Consider the following 27322-nt stretch of genomic DNA (forward strand, 5'->3'; position numbering starts at 1 on the left):
ATCCCAAGTTGGAAGGGACCCGTAAAGACCATCAAGTCCAAGTCCTGGCTTTGCACAGGACCACCCCAAAAAAAAAATCAGACCAAATGTCAGAGAGCAGCGCCCCAGCACTTGAACTCTGGCAGCTGGGGGCAGTGACCACAGCCCTGGGGTGCCTGTTCCAGAGCCTGCCCACACTCTGGTCAGAACCTTTTCCTGATCCCAGGTACAGACCCCTTCTTGACAGACTTCTGCTACTCACACACCCTGTGTTGTTGCACAGAGGAAATGCATGTTAACTGGTGGGATGTGAAGAGTGGAACGTGGCTCTACTCCAAGTACAAGCAATTCAGAGGACTGATAAGAGACTTATTGCTCCACTCTGGCTTACTCTCTGGCATACAGGGCTTATTTTGAGTAACTTTAAGGGTCTCCATTTGTTCTCCTTCATAAGCACATAGCTCAAGGACAACTCTACACCTGAATTTGCAGGCCTCAGAGAGCACGTGCACCTCACCTACCATCCGTGCTGGGAATGCCTGAGCAATGCTGGCTTCTTTTACTGAAGGATGAAGTAGAAATGATGTAATACTCTTTCTTCCCTCGGTCTGAAATCTGTGGAGCCAGAGTGCAGCAGATGGACATACAGCAATCTCCTGTGTATGCTGAGGCAGCACCAATGTGTAGGACTTCATGAAATGAATCAAAGCTGCAGCGTTAATCGAAAGGGTTAGCAATATTCAAAGTGAAGCATGACAAAATAGAATCAGTACAAAAATATACATACAGTTCTTTATTAAACAACTGTAAACACTTCACTGTAAAAATCCATAAAACTTTATAAACAAACATTTTGTAAATAGATTCTATACTACAATAAAAGAATTTTAACACAATTATTTACATGCAATACTGACAAATTTGGCACTTTCTGAAAAGAAATGTACAAAACACTTTGTTGTTTAAAAAGAAATTTGAAATTATAAAAACTCAGGGCATTACTATCATGCACTTTGCAAATACCTCACAAGCACTTATGGCACAGCTAGCAGAGAGCTCCAGGCTCTCAAGTTCCTCACTACAAGTTCAGATAACTTTTAATGTGCTTCCGTAAGTTTGCTGTAAAACTACCTGAACATTGTCAAGAATGAAGTCAAATGCCATATTCCAAACTGATTCCACAGATGACTGCATTAACCTGAAAGGAAGATAGAAAAAAAAAAAAGGGGTGAAAATGACCATTACAGAACTAGCTTTTCTTACTTTTGGTCTTCAAACTGAAGAACAAGTTATCACAGAAATGATGAAAGGGACCTTCCAACAACTTTACACAAAAGAACCCAAAATGGCAAGTTTTACAGAATCACAGAAGTTTCTGCACCCCCATCTTTCCTTTCTTAAACGAAGACACAGGCACTACACCTCTCTCAACAAATGCAGTGATAACTATGGCATTTCAGTCATAATTTGGGGGACTCTACACTGTCTGTGCACCTACAAGTGGAACAAATCACAAACACACAGGTAAGTGTGAGTTAGCTCCATCGTTCACTTGCTACTAAAAGAAAAGCAAAGTTAAGTAAAAAGTACCCAAGGAAGACAGAGCCACTGTGTTCTCTCTCTCTCCCCTTATCAGTCACCTCCTGGATGACTGCTGCAGGAGAGCAGAGGGCTCCTACATGTACAGCTTTGGAGGATCTAATGTCAGTGCCACATGGACAGCTGCGTATCTTTCACTTCCATGTCCCTTGTCCTGTGCTTGCTGAGACACTGCCATCAGAGCACATCTCACATTTGGGGACCAGCAATGATATCTGATGCTTTCTGGTACGTTTTATAAACAATTCACAGTATTCAACAAAACAGTTCACTGCAGATTTCTTGTTTTCTGAGGCCTAAAGACATCCCATAATACAAAAGTTGTAGTCTTTTGGACATGACTCCATCTATGAAATAAATGTTTCCACGATCTACGAAACAGGAAGCTGAGCTACATGGTGAAGTGTCAGTTGGTAAGCAGGATACAAATGGAAACTGGGCCTCCCGACTCACAGGGGGAGTAACAGCACAGCAACTAAGCAACAGGAACGGGTTTAATGGGGTTGGAGAGGTGAGACAGAATCTGGATACAGAACCAGAATCAGGTGAGATTTAAGGTAGGCTGATAAATGAATGAAAACAGAGTGAAGAAAAGGGATAGTGACACAAAACTCTCTGCAGCAAACACTTTCTAAATGCTATTATTAATTTTTCAGATCATCTGTTCTATCAGCCCAGCTCTCTCCCTCTCCTCACTTTATTAATGTTTAATAAAATTTAAGCTCAAAATATTTACACTCATCAATTCAATGTCTCACAGGCTTGTGAACTCACAAGTACCTAATGCAAAAGTGCTAGCAATTTAAATATCACAAATATTAGCAACTAAGCTACCTTTTCATGTACTTAACAACCAGATCCAATTTTTCCAAATCTTTTTCTTCTATTAGATCAGTACAATACTTCACAACCTGCAGAATGTCTTCTTCCATAGGATCTGTAAAAAAACAATGAAAAGACTGGAGAGAACTTTTCTTAAAGTACACTCTCAATATAACCAAAGAATTAGAATGCTCTACAAGAAAACAAGGCAGTGTTAGTACTTCAGGTGCCAATCTGACAACTGCTGCATTCCCATACCTCCCCCGGCATCAGAACCTCTGTACATAAATGGATTGCAACACCCTGAAGCATCAATTCTTTTTTATCCTCTCCTCCTGTAAGGACAAACGGCAACCGAAGGGCAAAGGAAAAGAAAAAGAGACTTAGATTGGAATGATTCTTCCAGAACTCTTGAGGAAAATGGCGCTGGGATAGGAGGGCTCCTGCAGGTCAGATTTCCCAAGATATGAAGGTATTGCTAATTGTGTGACACGATGATGAAATTCAAATCACAATTTAACAACATTGTCACACTTTTGCCTTTTATTCTACAATGCATTCTGGCAGTTTTTTTATGTGAAAAAATACGCATTCCTTTTCCTCTAAAACAGTAACTTTGGGAGCGGAATTTCCTTTTAGAAGCTTTTAAATCCATAGAGATTTACCATACTGGACAAAGTAGGAAAAACCTTTCATACAAATAACATCAAGGCATGACACAAGAACCTGACCCACGGGCTGAAGAGAAGAGCAGGCAGATTGTTATGATGCTAAACACAGAACATGAGCTGGCAAAAACAAAGAACTGAGTAGGAAGAATCAAGTTACTGCAGGACTGCAAAGCATTAAGAAGTTACGATCGCTGTGAAAAGTAACCATCAAAAGGAACACTGCTGAAAGAAGGAAGAAAATACGAAGAGCTTGCTAAAAAAATAGAAAGTTTTCCCTGTGATGCAAGTAACATCATCACTAGCATGGAATCCATTACCTGAAATAGTTGTTATCCATTCTTTCAGCAGCGTTTTTACATCATTGAATTCAACAGCTCCAGCCAGGTTGGGTGCCTGTGGCCTGAAGGAACCACACTGTTCAGTCTGCAGAGCTGATGGGTCTGAAGCATCTGAAGTTGATGGAACTGCTTCTAGCTGTTTGAAACATAAGTTGGTAATGCTCAGACTGACAAGTATGGTAACACCAAAGATACACATGCATTGTAATGATCCAGTAAAGAATCCAGCAGAGAAAACAAGCTATATTTGTGAACACGGACCAAATCTAAAGCAATGGATGTGGCTTTACTGAAAGCTGTCGTTAGGGCTCCAATTACCTGAGCAGCTGCTCCTTCCTGTTTCAAGAAACCATCCATTAGCTTCTGTGGGCTTCCAGATGTAGCTGGCATGTTTTTCACAGGGCTACCCAGGAGTTTGTTTTTCAGAGGACTCTGAATCTTTTTTACAGGACTGGCTGGATTTTTTTTCCTGATTTTTTTCTTATTTTTTGTTGTTGCATGCTTCAGTTGTAGGCAAGGATTCTTTGATACTGAAAAACACATGAATAGTCAATGACTGATGCATTTAAAGTCAAATGCTTTTCCACTAAAAAGGCCACTATCTTCTGTTAAAACTATGAATCAATTAGGTAAACATAACCCAAATAAAGGGACTTAATGTGCACCTGTCATTGCAGATATTGGCAATATTTTAGGTATCTGAAAAGCACTTGCCTAAACATTTGTATACTCAGGATACTCAACCATCCATAAGCCTTTCAATATCCAGCATTTCAGTGCTTGAATATGTGCAGCTATTGAAAGCTGAAGCCTACTGGACAAGGTGGCTCATCCTAGAGCCCTCTCCAACCCAGACACCTGCTAAGACTTCTCTCCTGTGGGTACCAGCAGAACCAGCAGCAAAGAGGACTTCAAAGTGCTTTAATGTGCAGTGGCCTGCTACCCATGAAATCAAAGCTTCATTGTAGTAATGCAGCACTCAACTAACAATGAACTCGGTGGCATTTCCAACCCATTTCATAATAAGCAAATTCACAGGGAATTAATCTTCTACCTTTCTACTGATTACATAAAGGAGACCCAGGTGACCAGGCAGGAGTAAAATCATCTCTCAGATATGGTGACATGTATCAATTATTACCCTGAAGCACGTACTATTGCTATATAAACCAAGAGGATGCTAGTCCAAAGGTACCTGTTCAGCTACCTAAGTACTGAAGATGCAGTGCTTTAAATCAGAAGACATACCAAGTTGACATTCCATTCTGCAAACATATGGACACGGGTGGGTTTAGTGCCACAGTCCCAGTGAATTGAATTAATTACCCGTTTAAGTAAAGCCAGGCATCTGTTTGCAAAATGAGGCCACAGCTGGTTGTAACTCACTATCAAAAATAGAGAAATTTGATTTAACACAACATCTTCCCAGAAGCTTTATTTACATTTACATAGCATTGAGGGTTGCAGAAATCTCTTCAAGTATTGAACAACTCCTACACAAAAGCACTGTACAACTATATATACTTACCAAAAGCGTTAGCAGGTTGCTGCTCTGGTTGCTTTTGCCTTTGATCATATGCATCTTTCAGCTCTGCTTGCAACTCAGCAGGCAGTGCAGCAAAAACCTCAGGGTCCACCTGAACAGTGACAGAAGGAAGATTCATTTGATTATTTTGCCAGTCATCAGCAATGTCTGCTTTCCTCTACACTACCCACATGAGAAAGGTATTTACATTTTATGCCAAGCAAAAACGGATGAGACACACTGTAAAACTGAAACGCTGTAAAATACACTGCATATATAAGAAGTATAAAATACACTTTCTGTACTTTAGCTTGTAAAATGACAATATTTTCATTTCAACATTACATTTATTATTTTGCAAAGTTACTATTTATAGATGTGTAACACACTAACCATCAGAAATGATCAGAGGTGCTAATAACTCCTTTCCCCAAGATGCTCCACTGTTATTCAGCCGCTATTAACAGCACAGCTAAGCCTAACTCAGAGAACAATGCCTTCGAACTGACAAACTGAAACCTCTGCAAGCAAACATTTGTTCCTCTCTTTGTTTTGATACTGCTACACAAACCTCAGGTAAAACATCCTTGGGAACGGTCTCACTTCTTTAAGTGAAGCAAAAGTCCAACTACTTTATATCTTGAACTAACACAAAAGGTTTTCAGAAGTCCATCCCTTCATTTACGGATAAGAACACAGCCCCTTGCCAATTAGCTCCTAAGGCCTCAGTTCTTTTTTAAATATAAATTTTATTCAATAAAACTATATTAGAACGGTTAATGTTCACTGGTTAAACATGCAAGAGTCAGGAAAACGGGAGGCCCGGTATCCAGTACTTCTTTTTTTTTGGTGCAATACATTGCAACTGTTCCATTCCAAGATTTAACAATAATAATACAATATAGGGAGATGAACAGAGTTTTGTTCTTCCCCCCCATCTTCCCTCTGAAAGTAAAGCAGTCGCTGTACCGATGTTGCCCTAACCCATCATTCATGCAGCTGTATCACGCTTGCACGTTACAGAAAACGTCACTTAATCATTTCAGCAGATACCAGCATTTTTCATGTGCTGTACAAGTTCTAAACAGAACCTGTACCACATTAAGGCAATGTAAGGAGGAGATGCAGAGCTGCCACCAGCAGTTCACCCTGCTTCTACAAATGTCATTCACTTCTAAGAGTAGGCTTTGCTTTCTTGGAAGAGGCTGAACATCTGTCTGCCAACACGAAGTCGTGGATTAACTTCTTGTTCTCACAGAATGGCCTGGGTTGAAAAGAACCACAATGATCAACTGGCTTCAACCCCCCTGCTGTGTGCAGGGTCGCCAACCAGCAGACCAGGCTGCCCAGAGCCACATCCAGCCTGGCCTTGAATGCCTCCAGGGATGGGGCATCCACAGCCTCCTTGGGCAACCTTGTTTTGCTTTGCTTGTGTGTATAGCTTTTGTTTTACCAACTAAGCTGCCTTCATCTCAGCCCACAAGTTTTCTCCCTTGAGCAGGCAGGCAGCTGTGTGATGCTGACCTGCCCACACGATATATCCCACAATTTCATTTTACACAGCACAGCATAATTCAGCCCTCAAGTCCAAGATGTGTTCATTAACAGGTGAGAGTTTAATTACGTAATTTAAGAAAGCTGAGGGATGGAGAAATCACTTCCTATTCTCACAGTATCCCCATATAGAAAAGCCAAATTTGCCATTTAGGGATGAAAAAAAAAAATAAATAATAATAAAAAAAAATCGATCCAGCTGTTTTTGAACCAATCAACTTGAATTAAGGTGAAGAAATTTTAGTAGCAGAATGGTCTGTGCATTAAAAAAAATAATATTATTTTAACTATCATTTCCTGAAAGCAGATCAGGAATTTCATCTAATTTTCTATACATTCTTTGACAGCATCGGTACGCCTCAGAAACAGCAACAAATATCCCTTTACAAATCTGATTTGTTGCCAGCACATTGAGAACAACAATGTAGCAACAGCAAATAGAAAAATAAAATTGAGCAGCATCACCAATAATTTTGAATTATGCATATGCAAGATAGTGTGTATCTGTGTATTCCAATCAGTGATTTTTTTTTTTGCCTTGTATTTGTTCAACATCATTCTGGATTGAAAGGTGGAGCATCACCAGAAGCATTGTTATTGCTGCCTCCTCCCCCCTCCAGGCCACTATTCTGAGGAACCTCACACTTCCCTTGCCCTGGACCAGCTATACAGGAGCCTTTTTAGGCATTAGGGAGAAATGCACAATCTTTACCCAGGCCTGCCTTTCTCAGAGGAATGTGATATTAAAAAAATCACATCTACAGAAGCTAAAGGATTGGCTTTACACCATCAGAGCATCCACACTTAAACACAGCGAGTCTCCTGTGAAAAGCTAAGCTGATTTTAGGCTGGCTTTAGACTGACGGTGCAGTATAGCTCAGCCGCAATGCAGAAAAACAATTATTTACACACTAGATCACAAAGCAAAGTGTAAACAAGGTTTTGCATTAAGAGGACAAACAGGCATACTGACGACTATAAATCTTTAATAAATAAATGCCATCATTATACTCTGTGATAGAGCAAGTTATGTTTAGAAGCACAGACTTTTAAAAGATCTTAAAGGACCGTCATTCATTTTGAGTCAGTAACAGATTCTAGCAATTCTGTCTCAAGAAAAAGCTGCTAGCTCTTCTTGTAGGTGGAAAGTTGATGTTTATTGATGTCTTGCAAACATCCTACCTGTGAGAAAGCTGGCAAGGCTATTACATTGATTCCCATATTGGCATTTGGTTCTTGGAGCTCTGGTACTTGTAAAAGCACTGTTCCAACTGGCTGTGAGAGAAGTGCAGTGTTACATCCATTTATTGGCTCTCTTTTGCTGTCTCCACAGGTCTCTCCTTGCTGTATGGTGTAGATTTGCTCTACTTGCTCCCGGAGATCAGGTGGCAGAGCTTCTAACACAGACTTATCTAGCTACAAATACAAAAAAAAAAAGAAAGCTTTAAGATGTCCCTGAGGAACAGATCACAAAGTCAATTTCAGTAAAAGACGACAGAAAAGAAAATAGTTTTATAGCCTTTGAGTTTGAGGGGGAAAAAAATTCATCTTAATCTGTGGATGTGCAAACATTAGAGGACCTGGCAGTTACGCTCTGCAGCAACAAAACGTAAAAAGCATAAACAGAAATAATCATTTAACACTAAGTAAGCAGCAAATACGACTGCTCACTTTTCTCTTTTTACAGTATCTAGTGTTCTCATCTCAGATTGTATGCAAGCTTTCCTCAAAGTCCTTTCATTCCAAGTTTGCTATGTGTAACATCACTATACAGATCCTCTGGAAATCCTGGGTTTAAAATATCATGCTGTTCCTTTCCTAGCACACAGTATATATAACTAGCAGTACACAACTGTCACCACTCCTTCCTCATAACAAATTACATATTATGATGCAGTTATGAAACAAAAGGGAAGAGGAGCACACACTGTGCCATAAGGCCACCAAGGTTTTAAGAACTACACTGCAGTTAGTGCATGTTTCTCCTGTTCTTACATTTTGCTTCTACAACAGAGCAAGCGGTGGAACTCTCTACTTTTCAGCCAGGTTGCTTTTAAATCATGAGCTGACTTCAACATTATGTTACAGAAAAATAAGCAGAAAAATAAGTTTTCTGCCAAAAGCATACTCGGCTTCTACAAACGTATAACTAGGGAAAGCTGCTAACAAAATGTCAGCAATTGCTTTTGCAGCTTTAAATTACAGAAATAAAAATCAGAAATTTTTACAGTAAAGCATGTAAGTCTGCTTACACCTAAGGTATTGACAGGATTCAACTTGCTCATAACTGACCTTTAAAGCAGATACCAGCTCAGAAAGATAATGTGAGGGCAAGAAATAAGGAGGTTCTTCCTGTGTTAGAGAATCAACAGCCAATCAACCAACCAACAAACTCTAAACCCCACAGAAACATTTTACTTAAAGACTGTCCTCCTCTCATCTAAAAGCTGACATTCCTCACTTCAGTGTCAACTGAAAAAGTATCAGAAAAAAAACCCCAATGTTAAAAACTACATTTAAACAATTAATTAGTAATAAACTTAACAGATGCAACTCTAAGAGCTAACGTAAGAATAAGGAATTCACAAATCATATCAAAAGCACTCTAAACATTGATTACAGAATGTGCCTCATTTTTCTGATGGAAACTTTTCTGAAGTTTATTCATGTTTTTCACAGCTAGAATTCATAATTTTTGTTGAAATGAGAAAAAAGTGTCAGCAGAGTTGCCACACTGGATTTGAAGAGATTAAATTTTAAGCTACCAGGGGAGCAAGTTAGCAGTTCCACTGGGAATCCAGGGGTCCAAGAAAACTGGTCACTTTTTAAGAACCACTTGCACAGGAACAAGCAGTTCCATTGCGCCATAAGTTTAACAAGCAGGGCAGAAAATGGGCTCAGTTAAATATGAAACTCTTCTTGGAACCTGAGCAGGAAAAGATAATATGCCATCTCCAGAAATTCTGCAGGTTGATTACAGAGTTGCAGTTTGCATTTGGAGGAAGAAAACAAGAAACACTAAAGCTTAAGTTGACACTGGCCACTGTGGATAAGATAACAAGAAAGGCCCTTTTTAAGTATGTCAACAGCAAGCTGAGGTCTAAAGAAAACAATGGAATGACATTTGATGCAGATGGCCATCTAACTATTAAGAATTGAGGAGATGGCAGAGACATTTAGTGCCTTTTCTGCCTCTGTTTTTAACATTAACAACAGATCGTGGGCTGCCAAGTCCTTGGAGTTGAAGGACCATGAAGCAGCAATGTTACATTTGTGGTCACCAAAACCATAAGGGACTATTTGGATCAACTCAAATCTTCCTAAGTTCATGCAGCCTGGATTCACCCTTGAGTGCAGGAGTTAATAGATGTCATGGCTGAACAATCTCAACAATTTACCAAAGCTTTTGGGTTCCGTGGAGGCACTCGATGACTGGAACCTACACAACACTACTTCAATTGACATGAAGGCTACGAGAGAAGACTTGGGGAACTACAATCTGTTGCTCTAACCCCAATAACTGGAGAAGTTATAGAGAAGGTTACCCTGGGTGCTATCAGAAGATATTTGAAGAATAAAGCTATCATCAGACAGCTAACATGCTTATCAGGAAGAAGTCCTCTTCTATGATAAGGTCACCTGCTTAGCAGGTGAAGGGAAGGTGGTAGAAGTACTCTGTCTGGATTTTAGTAAGGCGTTTGATACTGTCCCTCCAAGTATTCTTCTGGACAAGCTGTTCAGCTGAGAGATGGTACATACTATGTTGGGTGATGAATTGCTGAACAGTAGAGCTGAAAAGTTTGTAGACATTAGGGCTATACCTGACTGGCAGCCAATCATTAGCAGTGTTCCCCTTGATTCTTGGGCCAGTCCTGTTCAACATTGCTATCACTGGTCCAGAGGTGGGAGTTCAATGTACTCTTATAAAGTTCACTGATGATACTCAGCTGAGAGGTACTGTTGACTCTCTAGAGGGATGAGAGGCCTTGCAAAGAAATCTAGATAGACTGGAGTATTGGGCAATCATCACCAGCATCAAGTTCAACAAAGGAAAATGCCAGGTGCTGTATCTGGACACTGGTACAGATGGAGACAAGTGGCTGGAAAGCAGCTCAGCAGGAAGGAACACCTGGGTGTGCTGGTGACAGCAGCTCAGCATGTGCCAACAGGGTGTTCTAGTAGCCAGGGGGCAAACCACATCTTGGGGTACATTAAAGACAACATGGCTGCCAGCTAAAAAAAAAGTTGATTCTTCCACAATATTTAGCATAGTGCGGCCTCTGTGTGGAGTTCTGTGCTCAACAGTATAAAAAGGATGTTGTAAGCTACTGCTCCCTGCAGTGCCCTTAGGACAGGAAACAGGGAGGTGCTGGGTTCTGCTCCTGACAACTGATGGCAGGATGGGAATGGCACAGAGCTGCAACAGAGGAGAGTCAGGCTGGGCAGTAGGAACAATTTCTTTACTATGAGAATTGTAACTGTAACAGGCTTCTTAGAGAGGGAGTTGATGCCCCACACCTACATACAAGAGGTATTTTGAGAATACTGTCAATAAAATGCTTCAACTTTTAGTTATTTCTGAAGTGGTGAGGCAGTTGGAATTGGTAGCCTAAGTATTTTAATTCCAGTTCTAAATCCACAACAAAGCATGCTCAAGCTTTAGGCCACAGTAATAGAGACAGACCTTTATAATTAGGCTTTAGGCTCCTTTAAAGAGCTGTGGCTGTGTAAAGTGAAAAGTAATGCTTTTTAATTTTTCAGGCTTGGCATCTTCCTCATTCCTGTTCCATTTCAATCCTTTGGTAAATGACGGGAAGCAAAACAGACAGGAACACTAAGCTTCTATCCTTTGAATAACTTTTATTCTTTGAGTCAGTCTATAAGACTGCTTTTTTAAAAATCAGTTTACTAAGGCAAAATAGTTTTGCATTAACAACCACCTCTTTCTGTGCATTCTATCCAACTGCAGTTTTAAAAAAAAGAACTGATGCAACATTTTTTTGTTTATTTGTTCTGCCCACATAAGACCAGCAATTCCAAATTATTATAATATATTGCAGATATTTAGTATTACTGGGTTTTACCTGGGAAGCAGATGGAACCTCAATACTCAAATTAAGCCTGGATTTTACGCTGATAGGAGAATGCAAGCCATTCAATTTGACAGCAGAATCAGCCTTGCTAACATTAGAATTGAGACCAGCTGTGAGATGGGTGCCGCGAGATGGAAGAACAGTGCAAGTTCTTGAATCAGAAGATATTTCAAGGTCCATAGCAGCAACAAATACTAAACACATTAAGAAAAGACACACATGAAAACAAAACAGATCTAACAGTTAAAAACTCTGAAGTGCCAACATACAGCAGAGCTAATTTTTCATTACTCAGTAGTTTACACAACATACATCACAATAATAAAACTTTATATTATGAAGTATCCTCTGTTAATACCTTTTTTAAAGATTGGAATAATGCTAAAAAAATTATGCAGTATTTTCATTTGCAGCAGCCAAACATGCTCTCAAAAACTTTATGTTACACTTGTGTAATATTGATTAAGTATTCAAAAAGATAACTGAAGTTCCAGTCTATAAGAACTAATCATTATGATACACATGAAGTACAAAACTTACTGACCTTCTTTATGTTCTTCTTCTGAGCACTTTTTTGCTTTCTGAACATGAAGAAGATCAATAACTGAATGTGATCCACCAGGTAAGCGTCCCGACTGCACTGCTGATTGAGCTGAAGTGGTTTTACTGATGGGGACTAACTGCTGTACCTGAATTCCAACCTAAATCCAAAACATTAAGACACTCATTTAATAAAGTTTTCAATAATAACAATAAAAACATTAATCTACAATTCAGTCATAATAGCATTCCCTTCTCCTTCTCAAACTGGCTTCCTGTTGGGCACAGCAAAGAGAATAAGAATATTAAAAAAGCATGAATAGCCATGTAAAAACATGCCATAAAAATCCCAGGATTATCCACCACAATCCAACAAGTAATGAATTACAACGATAATACCGGCTTAACTTCTCTGATAGAGAAAAGTGCTGTCAACAGGCCCATGAAACAACCTGTTCATTATGACATTTCTTAGATATTGAAAAATACAGCAGCACTGACCAAGGAAAGTGGTCAGCATTAAATACGGCTACATGAACGAGAAGGGAATGGCTTTCCTCAATCTCACTAGGTCACCGCTTTCAAGTCTAAAACCGAGGAAGAAAATATTGTTTCACTTCTAGAAATGGTTCTCACAAATTCTCAAAGGATGAAAGTATTTCTGTGAAAGCAGTCTTGATCAGATGAGGTGCTCGTCATTCTGAAAAAACACCTTCATTTTATTTACTTTTAAATACCACATCTACAGAGCTTCAAAAAATGTATCCGACTATGAATACACTGGTACACTGTGGGATTTTACTGTCAATGTTCTGTACTTCTTAAGGAAAAAAAAATACACTAAAAAAATTGCATATAGAGCTCAAAAAGCAGGAAGGAGCTCGTAAACACATTTTCATCAGGTAATTACACAGCAGGGATTCTAATTTAATAATATTAACTAGTCTGTTAGTTGTATTTAAAAGCCTACTAAAACACACTGGGACAAGCCAGCAGATTCATGAGCACAGATGTGGGCATTGTCAGTTAAGGATGCAACTTTAGGACACTACAGGACAGACTGAAAAAGGGCACACATCTCACTTTATGCATAAGTTGTGAAGCTAAAGAGGACTAGGTCCAATATAGACACTGGGTACTTAAGTCAGTTGAGATGAACACCACTCAGTGAACTTTGTCCTATCATCCAGGACTGAACATCCCCCTCCAGAAGTGAAAAAAGCCACCTGGTCAGAGAAGTACATTGTTTTGCAAAATAAAGCACACGATACCCTCTAAGCTAGAAAAATAAGCTAGAAAAAAAGACAGGGAGAGATGATCATTATTTGATGCAGTCCAAGAAGAAAAACCAAGCTATGGGGCTGAATTTGCAACACAATACTGTGAATCAACAATCTGCTTTACATCTAGATGACTAATCAATGCATGTTTTTCTAGAAAGCCTCTGCTCTGCCACAGCCAATGCCAAAATAGTCTTTGAGACTACTGGTTTACACTGCTATGACAGAACCATTGAAGTAATCAAGAACACTATGGAGTAAGTCATGACTCAAGACAGCCATTGATTTCACCTTCAAACAAAGGCCAAACCACGACCTGGTAACTTTTCTGGATCTGAAACTTGCAACGTAGAGCAAAAACTCCAATCTCTGATTGCAGTTATAAACAGTATCCTTACTAGCTACTTAATGAGTGGATAGCTTACTTTACAAAAGCTTTGTATGATGTACGCTTGCTTTAGCTTGGTTGTTGCCACCACGAAGAACTGAAAATCTATGAAGGATGAGGAAGAAGTTGACAAGGATAACCAATTTCCATTAACTCACCCCTCGCATATCAGATATGTTCAGTTTCATTGTGTGGAACATGTTCAGAGTTTCTTTTCCAATTACTTTTGCACTGTCTGTTGCGTGGTCTAGAGTCACAGTCCTGAAAAGAATTTTCAGAAGTACTGTTAACAAGAAAATTGTTCCACAAATTGTAAAGACAACAGTTCTGCGTTTGTTACAGAGAAGACCTTAAAGACAGACACATCATGACTTCTTGCATACAGAAACTGAATGCTAGTTTTTCTTTTTAGAAGCAACAGAACTAAGCATATTCTACAGAGAAAAAAAACAAAACACATATTTACTAATCAGACATTTCCAGTTCAAAAATTAATTTGCAATTTGTAAGATATATTCATGTGTTACCTTTTGAAGCTAGACAAATATATTCCACGTTGCTGTACTCACAGAAGCACACCTATGAACTACCCTTTGTTCAATCTTAATTCATAAAGAGTTTACCCAGTATGATTTCAGTTGTCAAATGTCTAAAGCAAGTGATTCAAGGGAACACTGAAGGAGAAGCAGATGCACAAACGTGCGTGTGGACTACAGATAATGATGAGCTCTGATTACTGCTAAGTAACTTAAAGCAAACTTGGCAACAGCTCCCACACAAAATTACCTGGTTGTGAATTTTCAAAATTGCCATCTAGGAGCTTTGTAGGGCACTACTAGCACCTTGTAGTTCTAGATTCCCAAATGGCATAGCATTTGAGACAAATAAGAACAGAATTTCAGGGGGCTAATCAAACAAATGAAAGGAATGTAGGTTTTTTTCACAGAGGTAATCTATGCAGTTTTAATTCAGATGGAGCAAACAATTTTAAAGATGCTACATCTGTCCTCATAAAAAAAGCAGGACAGGACCATCTCTTTACTAAGGAATAAATGCTTTGATACAGAAGTGTCTGCCTGAAGAATAAAGGTGTATTTGGAAGGTTCTGAGACAATCCTGTATGAAATGAAATGCTCTCACAAGATGCCATTTGTCTGCATTTCATTCTTGTGTTTTGATGTGTTTGCAAGCATATAAATAAGAGGTAAAAAAAAAAAAAAATAGTCAAAATCATCCAGTTGAACAATATAAAACAATCCCACAAATCAGAAAAAAAGAATTGTTAAGTGTAATAGGGCTGCTTGTGGAAACTGAAGGTCCTCTTCCTCTGTTGACAGCAACCTATCAACTAACTTACTGGGGTACACTTTTGCACCAGGGATGAGCAGCTACCACAGGCAGCATCTCAATGAGATCAAAACTGCTGCAATGAGACCAAGCAAAAAGCTGCTTTAGTATATTGGCAATGATCAAATAAAAAAACTAAGGCACTTCTTAACTATATGTAAAAGCTTAACTGTAAATGCTGAGAGAATGGGACTGGTTGCCTTCTTGAGTAGCTGAAATACAGACACAGAATGTTGATAGTAACATCTGATGTTAACGCAGCCTTGCTACATAGACAAAGAGGTACTGAGCACTTCAAAATTTTTGTCCCATCTTACTCAGATTCAGTGCTCAGCATTCTGCAGAAATGTGCTCAGGCCTACTACTGACCACTCTTTTCCATGCATAGTTACCTGGCAATGTTATCGCAGATTCCATGACCTCCATACTTCGCAGGCTCCACTGGTGCCCCAGCCTTTCTGACCATTATCTTGAGGGTCAATCGTTTACCCTTCATACCAGCAGCTTCAAGTCTACGTTGGATTTCTTCTGAAAGACTCAGAAGGAAGGCTTCTGCTTCCTTAGGCTAAATGAGAAAAGACAATATTGAGACAATCTGTTCAGACTATTACCAGTTTTCAAATGTGTAAGGTAAATCATTAAGCTTCATTATAACCCACTTCATAACATGCTGAAGTGTGCGCTGGAAAGAATTAAAAATAAGAAAGATTTTGCAAACTTAAAGACCAAGTTGACTCACTGGCAACTACCTTAATTAGCTCTGAGTATTTTGTTTATATTGTAGGCTGCTGAAGTTAGGCAGAGATAGTAGACTCCTACTGATGAAATATGTAGTCCTTTTGGAAGTAAATCTTTTTAAAAAACATTTAAGAAAAAAAATTATGTCTTAAGAATTTTAAGTCTAATTTTAAACACAAGTGTAGAATATGAAGCATATACGGCTTGTAAGAAAGAAAAATAAGTGTTTTCAACATGAGAACAGTTGAACAGTAGAAGAGGTCAGTGAGAGAATCTGTGCAGTGTTTGTTCTTGGAGGTTTCCAATACCAGACTGGAAAAAGCCCTGAGCAAACGTTCTGATCCATCTTTCCCTCCTTTCTTTGAGGGAAAGTCTGAACTACAAAACATTTCTCTGAAGCTCATTTTTTTCTATAATTTCTATAAATGCTTAAATTTCCAACAACAACAAAAGTTATTTTCTAGTATGTTTTCGTTCCAATGACAAGGAAAAACTCAAAACATTTGCAAAACATCTTGTAAAAAATGAACTGGAGCAATCTGTTCATTGTTTCAGACACTGGCATATCTGAACAATCAGCACTTAAATGAATGAGAATGCTAGGTGCTAAAAAATCTACTGCAGTTCTCTTTTTCTGTACCAGACTTGTGTAACAAATGCAGAATAGCCAGCTATTTTGTGCAGGCTTCTTTTCAGTCCAATAATTTTCCAGTCTCTCCTCCCACTTTTATCATTTGGTCTCCCACTTCTTCATTTTCCTCACTTCTATTTGATGGCTAAGATGGTGCTCTGACAGATTGAAGTGTAAGTGAGAATAATCAGAATACGAGAAATTCTTCCTACAGTTGAAAGAAATGGCTGCAAAAAAGAAAGTTTGGATTTACCTGTGTAAACCTTATTCCATAGTTGATTTCTGCTGAAACAGATTTTCTTTCTTTTTCTGTGCGGACAGGTCGATCATCTAAACCACGACAAAACCTGTAGAGCATTTGTCCTGTTTTTGGACCAAATTCTTTTTGTAGTTTTGACATTGAAGCACACTGCAGATCTCCACAGGTTCTAATTCCCAAAGAAGCCAGCTTAGATTCCATCGACCTGCCAACTCCTAACAACAAAGCAATTAGTTCTGTTAACACTACATGACTCAGCCAGACATGTTTTTAATGAATAAAATTTGTCCTTTTAAACTTAGGCTATGCTATATCAAATAAACAAAGACAAGAAATTCCACTCAATGAAACATGATTTCAATGGAAACTTCTGCTGTCTTCATCTCAATTTTTTTAGTTTGCATTACATATAGGATGTAGCACGTTTTTACATTTCTGTAAAGAGTGAATGATTCCTGCTTGTAAATCTCCCTGACAGGGTACTGCCTGTTGCAGTGGATATAGCTCTGAATATCACAGCGCACCATCCAAAAAGAGTGTAAAACATGTAATGTGTTTATATACAACTGATTTAGTATAGGGAAAAAAAAAAATAAAAATAACAAATATTTTGACTACTGTCCCACTGCTTCCTAGGCAAAAAAAAAAACACAACTATTTCAAGCAGAAGTGACAGCACATATGTATCACTTGTGCCTCAAATTACCAGGCACTAGTAACTGTAGGTATCCATGGCAACTGCACATATGCAAGTGTGATAAACTTCAGTATATTTCTGGGATTGGGAGAATGGGCTGTTACTTCAGAAAAATATTGATGTTGTGAGTTTACATTACCAGAGTCAGCAAAAGTTATAAATCAGCTTTTATCTTTCATAACCGCTTTCTTTACCTAGCGATATTATTGACACAAATACTAACGAGTTTTTACTATGAATGTGTGAGTTCATTCAAAGCATGTCAAAAATAAATGGGACTGGGCTGCCATGTTTGTCCAGGAAATGGAGTATAAAAAGAATTTCCAGTAAACCTGCATCTGTGTACACATACTATTCCTACTCTCTGTTTCAGTGACAGTCAGTGTGTGTACATACATATATGTGTGTCATTATTACCTATAATTCTCCTTTCACAGTAAGTACAGATCCCTGCCATCATTCTGTTGACTTCCATTATACCTTGAAGAGCCTCCCTAATTCCTTCCTTCCTCATAGCATTTTCTTTTGGTCTCAGCTACGTCTATCGTTCCAGTCCTACTCAATCGTTCCAGTTCTCTTACTGAAATATTCTTCTCTTTCCTCACAATCAGGGAATGCAGGACAAAAGTCATGCACTCTGGCTAAACACAGAACAACTAAGCAACTACTATCAACATGCATAACAGTTGAATTTTACTGTCTCTCAAAGGATCTTTAAGGTCTTTTCCAATGTGAGCAATTCTATCCTATTCTGTATACTAATACGGATCATTTTCCTCTGTCAAGCTGTCATTTTCATTAACATTTGTGTGAAACTGTGTCTGCAAAACTTGTATCTCTCAGAAAGACTTGGCTGAAACTACCAAACAGTTCACAGATCAGTACTGTCACATACACATGCACATTTATAAAACATAATCATCATCACAATTGTTCCCTCAGACATCTAGGCAAAAACCTCTCGGAATTCAACAGAATTTTTGCTCTTTCTAAAAAGAAGCAACACATTCTGTCACAATTTACAGTATACAGTATTTAACTTAAGATCCTTGCAAAAAAAAAATAATTCCTCGCATAACATATGCCTAATTTGTATTCTAAATCTACTAGAATAAAAAGCTACTTGGAAGCAGACAAAAGCCAACAGAAGATGTACTCTCACAACAGCCTTATTTTTCATGGTCATCTGCATCTCTGAGAGTTTCTTAAAAGCAGCAGATTAAATTCTTCTCCCTTTTTTTTTTTTTTTTTTTGTCATACATGCTGTCTTATTATGATATCTGTGCTACCTTTTCTAACTCTTGACCTCATACGCTTCTCCAGAAAGAGCATTCTCTTGGGTTAGTTCTGATTTCTAAGCATATCATGTTTCTCTCGGTAATAAAATGAATAACATCAGGTACTTATTATGTTCATTATAATGTAGAAACCTAGGACTCATTTAGGTGATTAATCTGAATAGTTTTGTCAAAGAAAATAAGAATCAGAATGGCCCAGGTCCCCTTGGAAGGGACCTCAAGGATCACAAATCTCCAACCCCCTGCCACATGCAGGGCCACCAACCTCCCCATTCAATACTAGACCAGGCTGCCCAGGGCCCCATCCAACCTGGCCTTGAACACCGTCAGGGACGGGGCATCCACAACCTCTCTGGGCAGCCTGTTCCAGCACCTCACCACTCTCTCTGTACAGAACTTCCCCCTGACATCCAACCTAAATCTTCCCTCCCTCAACTTAAAACCATTTCCCCTTGTCCTGCTGTTATCTACCCTTTCAAAGAGTTGATTCCCCTCCTGTTTGTAGGCTCCCTTTAGGTACTGAAAGGCTGCAATGAGGTCACCCCACAGCCTTCTTTTCTCCAGGCTGAACAAGCCCAGCTCCCTCAGCCTGTCTTTGTAGGGAAGGTGCTCCAGCCCTCTGATCATCTTTGTGGCTCTCCTCTGGACCCTCCACCATTTCTCTCTTATACTGGAGGCTCCAGACCTGGATACAGTACTCCAGGTGGGGCCTCACAAGAGCAGAGTAGAGGGGGACAATCATCTCGCTGTCCCTGCTGGTCACCCCTCTTCTGATGGAGCCCAGGATACCATTTGCTTTCCAAGCTGCAAGGGCACACTGCTGGCTCACGTTAAGTTTTTCATCTATCAGGACCCCCAGGTCCTTCTCTGCAGGGCTGATTAAGGTTGCATAACATATTAAACTTTAAGCTTCTTGCACAGATATATGTGGCTGCACGGCTCTGTCTCTAAGATTCCTTTCAGGAATATGATTTTTGAAAATTCTGGATATCTTTTTTTTTGGATCATAACCAAGGAACAACATCTAATCCTGCTTGATTTGTAACTGGAACAACACAAATTTGTAGCTTAAACTTTCAAAATCAGGTGGCAAAATGTCTTGTAAAATAGAACTGAGTACCTGGAAGATTTGTAACAAGCTGACCCCTGATAAAATCGTCTACTTCTTCAGGTTTTAGGTGATACTGTCCGTCGGGTTTTGCTTTACGAGTTGCCATTCTGGCCAGCAGAATATTGGAACCTGTAAAAACGACAAATTAAATTGTGTCTGTGGTAACTTCTGTCTTCTCACGTAGAATTCTACAACTCAACAGTCAAGGGAAAAGAAGTGCAGAAATCACAGTCAAATCTTTATCTTTTAACAAAAAAAAGACAAACAAAAAAAACTCAAATCAAAGCAACCAACAAGTATGTGCAGGATACTTCATGAAGAACACTCAATCTATTTTGTCTTGATGGTGTTCTACATATGCAGAAGTATAGGTAAACAGTTAACTAACTGAGAATAGCTAAATGCATAGAAGAATAATACTTCAACACTGTATAACATCTAAATGTCCATTATATTCAGGGCAAATAATACTTAAGATGACAATTCTGCCAGGCATATTGTATATGAAATACTAGAATTAATCTATTGTTTAGATTCTGGATAATCACTAAAAAAATCTAGTGACTTCATTAAATTATTATGCGTGCTCATTAAGTGCAAACAAAGCTTATTTCAGCATTTCTTCTTCCCCATTTATAGGTTTACTCATGCCCAGGCCAACACAACATCTCTGAAATGATACCAGAATAGCTTCATTATTGCCAAATGTCCCATTCTAAGATTAAAAAAAACCTCACAAAATGTTAGAAGAATCCAGTACTCTCAGCACTATGTGTTACTATTGCTATTTTCCTCCCATCTGTGTTCATATTCTTTTAATCTATTTGAAATTTTAGTAAGAACCAACTTCTGTGTCCACTGTTTCACTTGAAAAGTTTAAATGAACGAAACAAATATTGACAGAGTCTTCTTTCAATTTTCTGTTTAACTTTAGAGATCCACGTTTTGTCTACAGAGTAATGCATATCAAACATAACAACACAGCCACCGATACCATGAGGTAACAGTTACCTTCTGTAACACATCATTCTCAAAACACTGAAATAAAGCAGAAAAAACCTAATAGCTCACTTAACAAATGAAAAATCAGGATAATGGATGTTTACAGAGTAAGGTTTTATCTTTCACTAGCATTCCAAAACAGAACTGAAAGGCCAGGCTGGATGTGGCTCTTGGGCAGCCTGGTCTGGTGGTTGGCAACCCTGCCCATAGCAGGGGGGTTGAAACTAAATGATAGTTGTGGTCCTTTTCAACCCAGGACATTTGGTGATTCTATGAACTATTACATCTAATTAGAAAATCATGCTTTAGAAAGTAATAGAAAAAGGAAACACACTAAATATGCATATGAAAGAAATTGCAAGTGTGTTCCAACTCAAAACAAGACACAAAAATGAATCCAAGGAATTACAGTCTCTGTACTACTATGCTGTCAAGTGATAAAGAAGAATTCTGCTTATATCACAAGTGGATTTTTTTAACTTATATAAGCTTAGCACATATATTTACAGATACTTAAGTCTAATGTTACTAGGAACAAAAACAAAGGAGAAAGGAAGGAGTCAAGTGAAAAGGAAATCAAGTCTTTTCAGAGGTATAATTTTATATATGAAACCCCCTACAAATCACCCAAATCTTTGCTTTCAATGACTCAATTATATTAGATCATCAAACTCCTACTGCCTTCTCCTATACTAAACGCAATCTGTGATCAGCTTTCTATTTACTACAAAAATACAGTAGCATTTCATTAAAATGAACAGAAGAATATTACACAGATGGAGTTTTAGCCTACTGTGAGATAGCAGAGGAGGGCTGATAGCAACTGTATGCATTTTTGCTTAAATCTTTCCACTTAGGAAAATTCTCTTGTCTTTTAATTTACACTAATATAATGTAAATGGCAATATATTCTCTATTTCAGAAACATTTCAGAGTTATGGCGATATAGCATAGTTCTGATACACCTAAAGAAAGCAGGAAGTGGTGACAGAAATGAAGTAAGGCTCTTACCCATCCCAACAGAAGCAGTGCATTTAGTCTGGGCTTTGATTTCATCACGGATAGCATTTGCAAGTTCATCAGGAGTCAGTCTGGTCTCTGTAAGGATTTCAGTGATATCTACTAGCGCTTCATCACAACTGACAGCTTCGATGTTATGAGTATAGCTATCAACACAAAGTAAAGGAGGTGAAACAGCAGCAACAGCTCACCATCTGTTAAAACAAATATGTAGCAAATAAAGTCTTCCTTTTGAGGTAGCATTTCCCTGCTTATTTCGCATCACACAACTTACGTGTTAAAAAAAAAAGAAGGCACAACAGCACATTTTGGTAACATTGCTAATGTAGGATGAGTTTCAACATGCATCATGCTTTAAAAGGAACAGGAAAAAGATTTGAACACTTTTTTTCCAGTCATTCTGACAAATATCCAGTTTTGCTCAAGTGCATTTTAAATCAGAAAGTAGTTCCTACTATTAGTTTACTGCTCCAATAATGCAATCTTAAGGTACTCACAACAACCAAAAAAGCAAACAACCACAACATGAAGAAAAGCAGCCAAACAAAAGCAACACCTTGGAAGAACCTCACTACTACAGAGAATCCACTTCTCCTCATAAAGGTAATCAATAAAAAATTTAACAATGAGTCCTTTGGAAGTTAGATAATGACTTGCTTCAAGATAGAAGGGTGCTCAAAGGAAAGTAAGTAAAATAGTACAAAAGGAAGATCTAAACAAATGTTTTGAAGAAGTTGAAGACTAATATGAAATGAGAATACTAGATCAAGAAATGCCATTAAGCAGTGGCATATTAAAATAAGTTTGATAATCTTACCATGGAAGATCATGTAAACACACAGCACATCTTACCTTGCCAGTATTTCATATACTGTCTGCGCAACTTCTTTATATGCATTAAAATCATAGGAAACTGCTTGAAGGTTTGGACACAACTTTTTTGCTTGTCCAAAAAACATTCCATTCTTTATGCCAGCTTGTCTAAAATTAAAGAATAATTTAAAAAAACAACAATTAAATATAGTATCAACTTTCCCTGTCATGGGCTTTTCCAAATGTATTATTAGTGCTTTCTAACAAAAATAACTTACAAATTAAAAGTAATCCAACTGCTACCAAAATGAAAAATAGAAAAAATAACTGCAAACAGAACACTTGAATTAGCTGTGTAACATTCAGGCATACAGCCTGACACAAAATGTCCTTAGGAAGTTGCTTAGGACAAAAAGTCTCCAGAAAGCCCTATGTCACAGAATTGCAGTTGCCACTCTCTTTTTCAAATTAAACCTAAGCATGTACTACATTGACTAAGGTATCTGGTTTTCATTTTCCACTGTGCAAACCTATAAAAGTATGCTCACTTGATAAATAAATTAACTTTTTGAAGCAGACACAGAACTGCTTACCCTAGAGTACTTGAAAAAGGTGCCAATGAATGCGCAATTTCTGGACTATTATCCTTATAAAAGAAAAAAATATTTTCAATACTGTGGTTATAAATATAAGTTATTTCATATTCTGAACGTTTATAAGCTGTTATCAGGGATGTTCAACATAATCCGGGCAAGGAGGAGTTTTAAGTTCAGTAATCAGACATATCAGTGTCTCACTGATGTGATCATACGTGATCATAATTCCATGAAGACAAAGAAATGAAGATAACATGAAATCAACAGTATCACTGAGAATTACGTAAGGTTTTCCTTAACAGGGTTTGTTTCAGATAACTCCTAGGTTAGGCTGAAAACCTTCAAAAAGCAGCAACATGTAGAGAGAAGATTTATGCTTAATTCTAGCAGCCTACACAACTACTGTTTTTAAAATATATTTTAAAAGTTTATTATCTGGATAAGCTTACAGAAATATGACCTAACAAATGCTATTTTTGGACACTTTATACAATCAGAGAATCACAGAATTGCTTGGTTTGGAAAGGACCCTAAAGACCTTAAAGTTCCAACTCCTCTGGCATTGAATACCACCAAGGACAGGGCATCTACAGCTTCTGTGGGCAGACTGTGCAAGTGCCTCACCACCCTCTGAGTAAGGGTGAGATTCTCAAGTAATCTGGTAGGTTAACTTTCACCTACCTGGCTTCATAACTACAAGAAGCAATTTCAGCCATGGACAGAACAGTCAGATCACAGTCCACTCCATTCATGTGTGCAGAATCCGAATGCTCCCAGATCGAGGAGTCCAGCTTATCAGGTTTTCTAATTTCTGCTTGGAAAACAATATTTATATTTGTCTGTAAAGTGTTCTTCTTAAGAATTCAATAGAATCAATGTGAACGAAGTAAGCATAATAAATTATATCTGACACAATTTCTATGCTACTACTTGTTAATGGTGAGGTTTTTTTGTTGTTGTTTTTTTTTTTTTTAGTACTATATTGATTTACATCATAGTCTATGAAAAAAAAACACAACAACCACCAATAACAAAAAACAGAACCCCCACACTGTAATCTCTCTCTACAGGTAGTTCTACACATATTACTGAGAAAAATACTGTGCTACAGAAAAGTTTTGTTTTTATTTTCTCCCAAGATACTAGATAGCAACTTGCTGGTGACAACATACGCCCTCTGTAAAACAGGATTTATCTCAGTTAGCTTTAAGGACAATAAAAATGATCAAACACTTGAAACTGCTACAACCATATCAACCTTAAGACAGTCAAAAATTTACCATCTGCTTGCCAGAACAAAAAGATGCTTAGCTATATTTCTTGTTATAGGATGCACAACTACCACCAGAACCAAGAAGTTACATCCAAAATACAATTCCACCAGATACCACACCTATAACCTCTTATTTAAAACTACACTCCATTAATTATTTAATCTAGATAATGTGAAGTTATTTTTAAGGAGTGAAATGAAATGACCAAAAACCTAATCATCTCAAATTATAAAAAACACTAGCTAAAAGTTTATATTTCCTTTAACGTTCTTTTAGGGAAATTAATTGACAAGACTTCTGTTGTTATTTCCTAGTATTTATTAGATTATGTCAAATATGTCAACTTCTGTCAAGCATCACCATCAATTTCTCTTGGATCAAGATGACAAAATTATAAATGCTACAACATCAGACTTTCAAAACACAGACCTTCCCTATTTCTATAAATGTCCACTGTACGCTCTTAGGTAAGTTTTAAGGAGCCCTTCTGGCCCACTAGATACTAAACAGAATTTCATAACACAATACTGGAATCCAGTAAAGCATTCTCTGCTCCCTTCCATGCGGCTTTTCACAGAATGCATACCTTGAAAGATACAAGCCTGTACTCTCAGTAACTCACCAGTCTGAAAAATGGCCAGATGCAAAAAATGTTATGCCCTCCCAAACTCCCCATCAGAATCAAAACAAGGTATCGCACAGACAAAAAGGGTCTATTTACTTAAAACAAAATATTATATGTACGTTATAGCTCTTTTTCATTCTGCAGCCTATTTATTATAATAAACAGGCAGTTTTCTTCAGTGCCACAACACCTACTTGTATTTCATGACACTAACAACTTACACGCTGACAATTTGAAAGGAAATGTGGTGCTACGTGCACATATGAGTAGTTACGAGACTAGAGAAAAGTGCTGTAATGAGTGGAGACAGCAGGGGCAGAACCTGACTCACGTGAAAAGTTGCTTTTATTCAGAATTTCTGCTAAGTTCATGTACCTTTTTATGTCTTAAATATTTTAATGTATGATGAGCTCAGTAAGTTACCTAAGGTGTCTGCAGCAGAAAATTAGAGCAAAATTATGCCCCAACTAAAGGTAAGGATGACAAGAAAAGTTTCTTTAGTCCATGCCTTCCTGTGCCCTGGCCTGAGATGATGCTGTCATCTTGTCTATCTTCACTGGACTCGTCGACTTTTTCCACATCGCAGCAGAGCGGATCCCCCCATGAGCTGATGGAGTCACTTCATGTGAAATTCAGGGCAATGCAGAACACATTGTCCTCAATGGAAGGCAAGGTAGAGAACCTCTCATCAAAAGCTGGGAAACTAGACAGGCACATGGTGAATGTGGAGCAACGGATGGAGAAATCAGAGGCCAGGACCCAAGTCTGTGAAAAAGAAATCGCTGAGAATAAATCTGTGACTAATATGATGGTTAAAAACTGCTGCTCTTTAGAATGAAAAACTGGAGACACTAGGGTTGGGGGAAAGGAAGCCTAAAAAACATTCACAGCTTGGGCATCCTGGCCATGGAAAAAAGACCCCAAACTATGAATTCTGATCAACGTATGTTAATCCTCTAACTTTTGGACACGAATGTTAAAGATGACACATACGTGGAAAAGTAATTTTGACTACCCAGAAAGTCCATCTCCAATTTGATGATTTAGAGAATGACAGCATTTTTTTTTTATTATTTTTTTTTTCCAAATTCAAAGTTATACATTTTTGGATGAATTCAAACAAGAAAAAGAAAGTATTCTGTAAAGACTCAAGATTCTATTGACACTAGATATTTGGCTAGCAAGGCAGATCAAAGGCAGGAACCAGTATCAGTAAAGAAGTCATCTGCAAAAAAAAGAAGTAGCTGAAGCTGCAGAATTCAATATTTGGTGAAAGTGAGCGACTCGTCAGGGTTTTTGTTTGTTTGTTCTGCTTTTTTTTTTTATTTTTATTTTTTAATTTGAAACACTTTCTCTAGTGAGCAAGACCAGAAGGCAAAAATCAGACAACGGTCTGGAAAGCATGAAGCACCAAAAAATGAAGCAGGTTCCACGTTAAAGCACGGATATAAAAATCTGTTCATGTTCAAAGTTGGTCGCAACTACCTTTCTATTTCATTTATATAACAGTCCCCCAAACAGAATTATGTACATTTAACACATTACAACTTAGCATTTGCTATTTTTGATATTGCAGAAAAAGCACTTTTCCATTTAATATGTGTGTTTGCTGGACCATATTTACCTGTGGCAAGGCACAATTAAGCACACACTGCTAAAGTGTTTCACATACACTTTCTAAGATACTGTGAAGTTAGAAAAACCTAACCCACACACCTTTTCACCTAAGACTATTACTAATTTCTCCTCAAAAGTGAGAGAATTCATGTTCTCATGAAAATGCAAGCAAAACAGCTAGCTGCATTTTTTGTTGATAAAAACAATGTTTGTGGAGATAAAAACTAATAGAGAGACCAAAATACATTATGAACCTGCAGCTAATAAGATAGAGACTGTAAAAAGAGAGTTAAGAAAAAATAGTTTCACCAAAACAACTGGTTGTATAATCAGATTAGGTATCAAGAAAAGAGATAGCTGCCTGCCTGTGTGCAAGCCACTGAGACTGGATGGTGAAGTTAAGGAAATGAATGCGTGGATATTCAGAAAAAGCTGCTGCAGTAAGAGTTTAATTGAGTTTATTACATGAGGCTGAAACTTACTTAAGTAAAAAATACAGCAGAAA

The 27322-nt window shown here is 38.0% G+C and overlaps 2 protein-coding genes across 5 annotated transcripts in view; both read right to left on the minus strand.

The window, feature by feature from the left end:
* Positions 1-27322, minus strand: part of LOC128071816 (lysozyme g) — a 157265-nt gene that overhangs the window by 64992 nt on the left and 64951 nt on the right. The gene's annotated exons all lie outside the window — the stretch shown is intronic.
* Positions 760-27322, minus strand: part of REV1 (REV1 DNA directed polymerase) — a 53449-nt gene continuing 26886 nt past the window's right edge. For 2 of the 4 annotated variants that reach the window (XM_052664872.1, XM_052664873.1), the window contains 15 exons: positions 23983-24112; positions 22745-22873; positions 21884-22038; positions 19880-19999; positions 16759-16979; positions 15529-15701; positions 13948-14050; positions 12126-12282; positions 11573-11775; positions 7671-7904; positions 4938-5046; positions 3728-3939; positions 3389-3545; positions 2413-2515; positions 760-1177 (listed from right to left, as the gene is read on the minus strand). In XM_052664872.1, coding sequence (XP_052520832.1) covers positions 1066-1177; positions 2413-2515; positions 3389-3545; positions 3728-3939; positions 4938-5046; positions 7671-7904; positions 11573-11775; positions 12126-12282; positions 13948-14050; positions 15529-15701; positions 16759-16979; positions 19880-19999; positions 21884-22038; positions 22745-22873; positions 23983-24112 — 2318 coding nt within the window. In that variant the 3' untranslated portion in view covers positions 760-1065. Of the gene's footprint in view, positions 1178-2412; positions 2516-3388; positions 3546-3727; positions 3940-4657; positions 4795-4937; positions 5047-7670; positions 7905-11572; positions 11776-12125; positions 12283-13947; positions 14051-15528; positions 15702-16758; positions 16980-19879; positions 20000-21883; positions 22039-22744; positions 22874-23982; positions 24113-25623; positions 25946-27322 lie in introns of those variants that run through there. The other 2 variants (XM_052664875.1, XM_052664874.1) reach the window with 2 other exon arrangements.

This window comes from Tympanuchus pallidicinctus, unplaced genomic scaffold (assembly GCF_026119805.1).
Source record: "Tympanuchus pallidicinctus isolate F22 unplaced genomic scaffold, pur_lepc_1.0 scaffold6, whole genome shotgun sequence".
Lineage (NCBI taxonomy): Eukaryota > Metazoa > Chordata > Aves > Galliformes > Phasianidae > Tympanuchus > Tympanuchus pallidicinctus.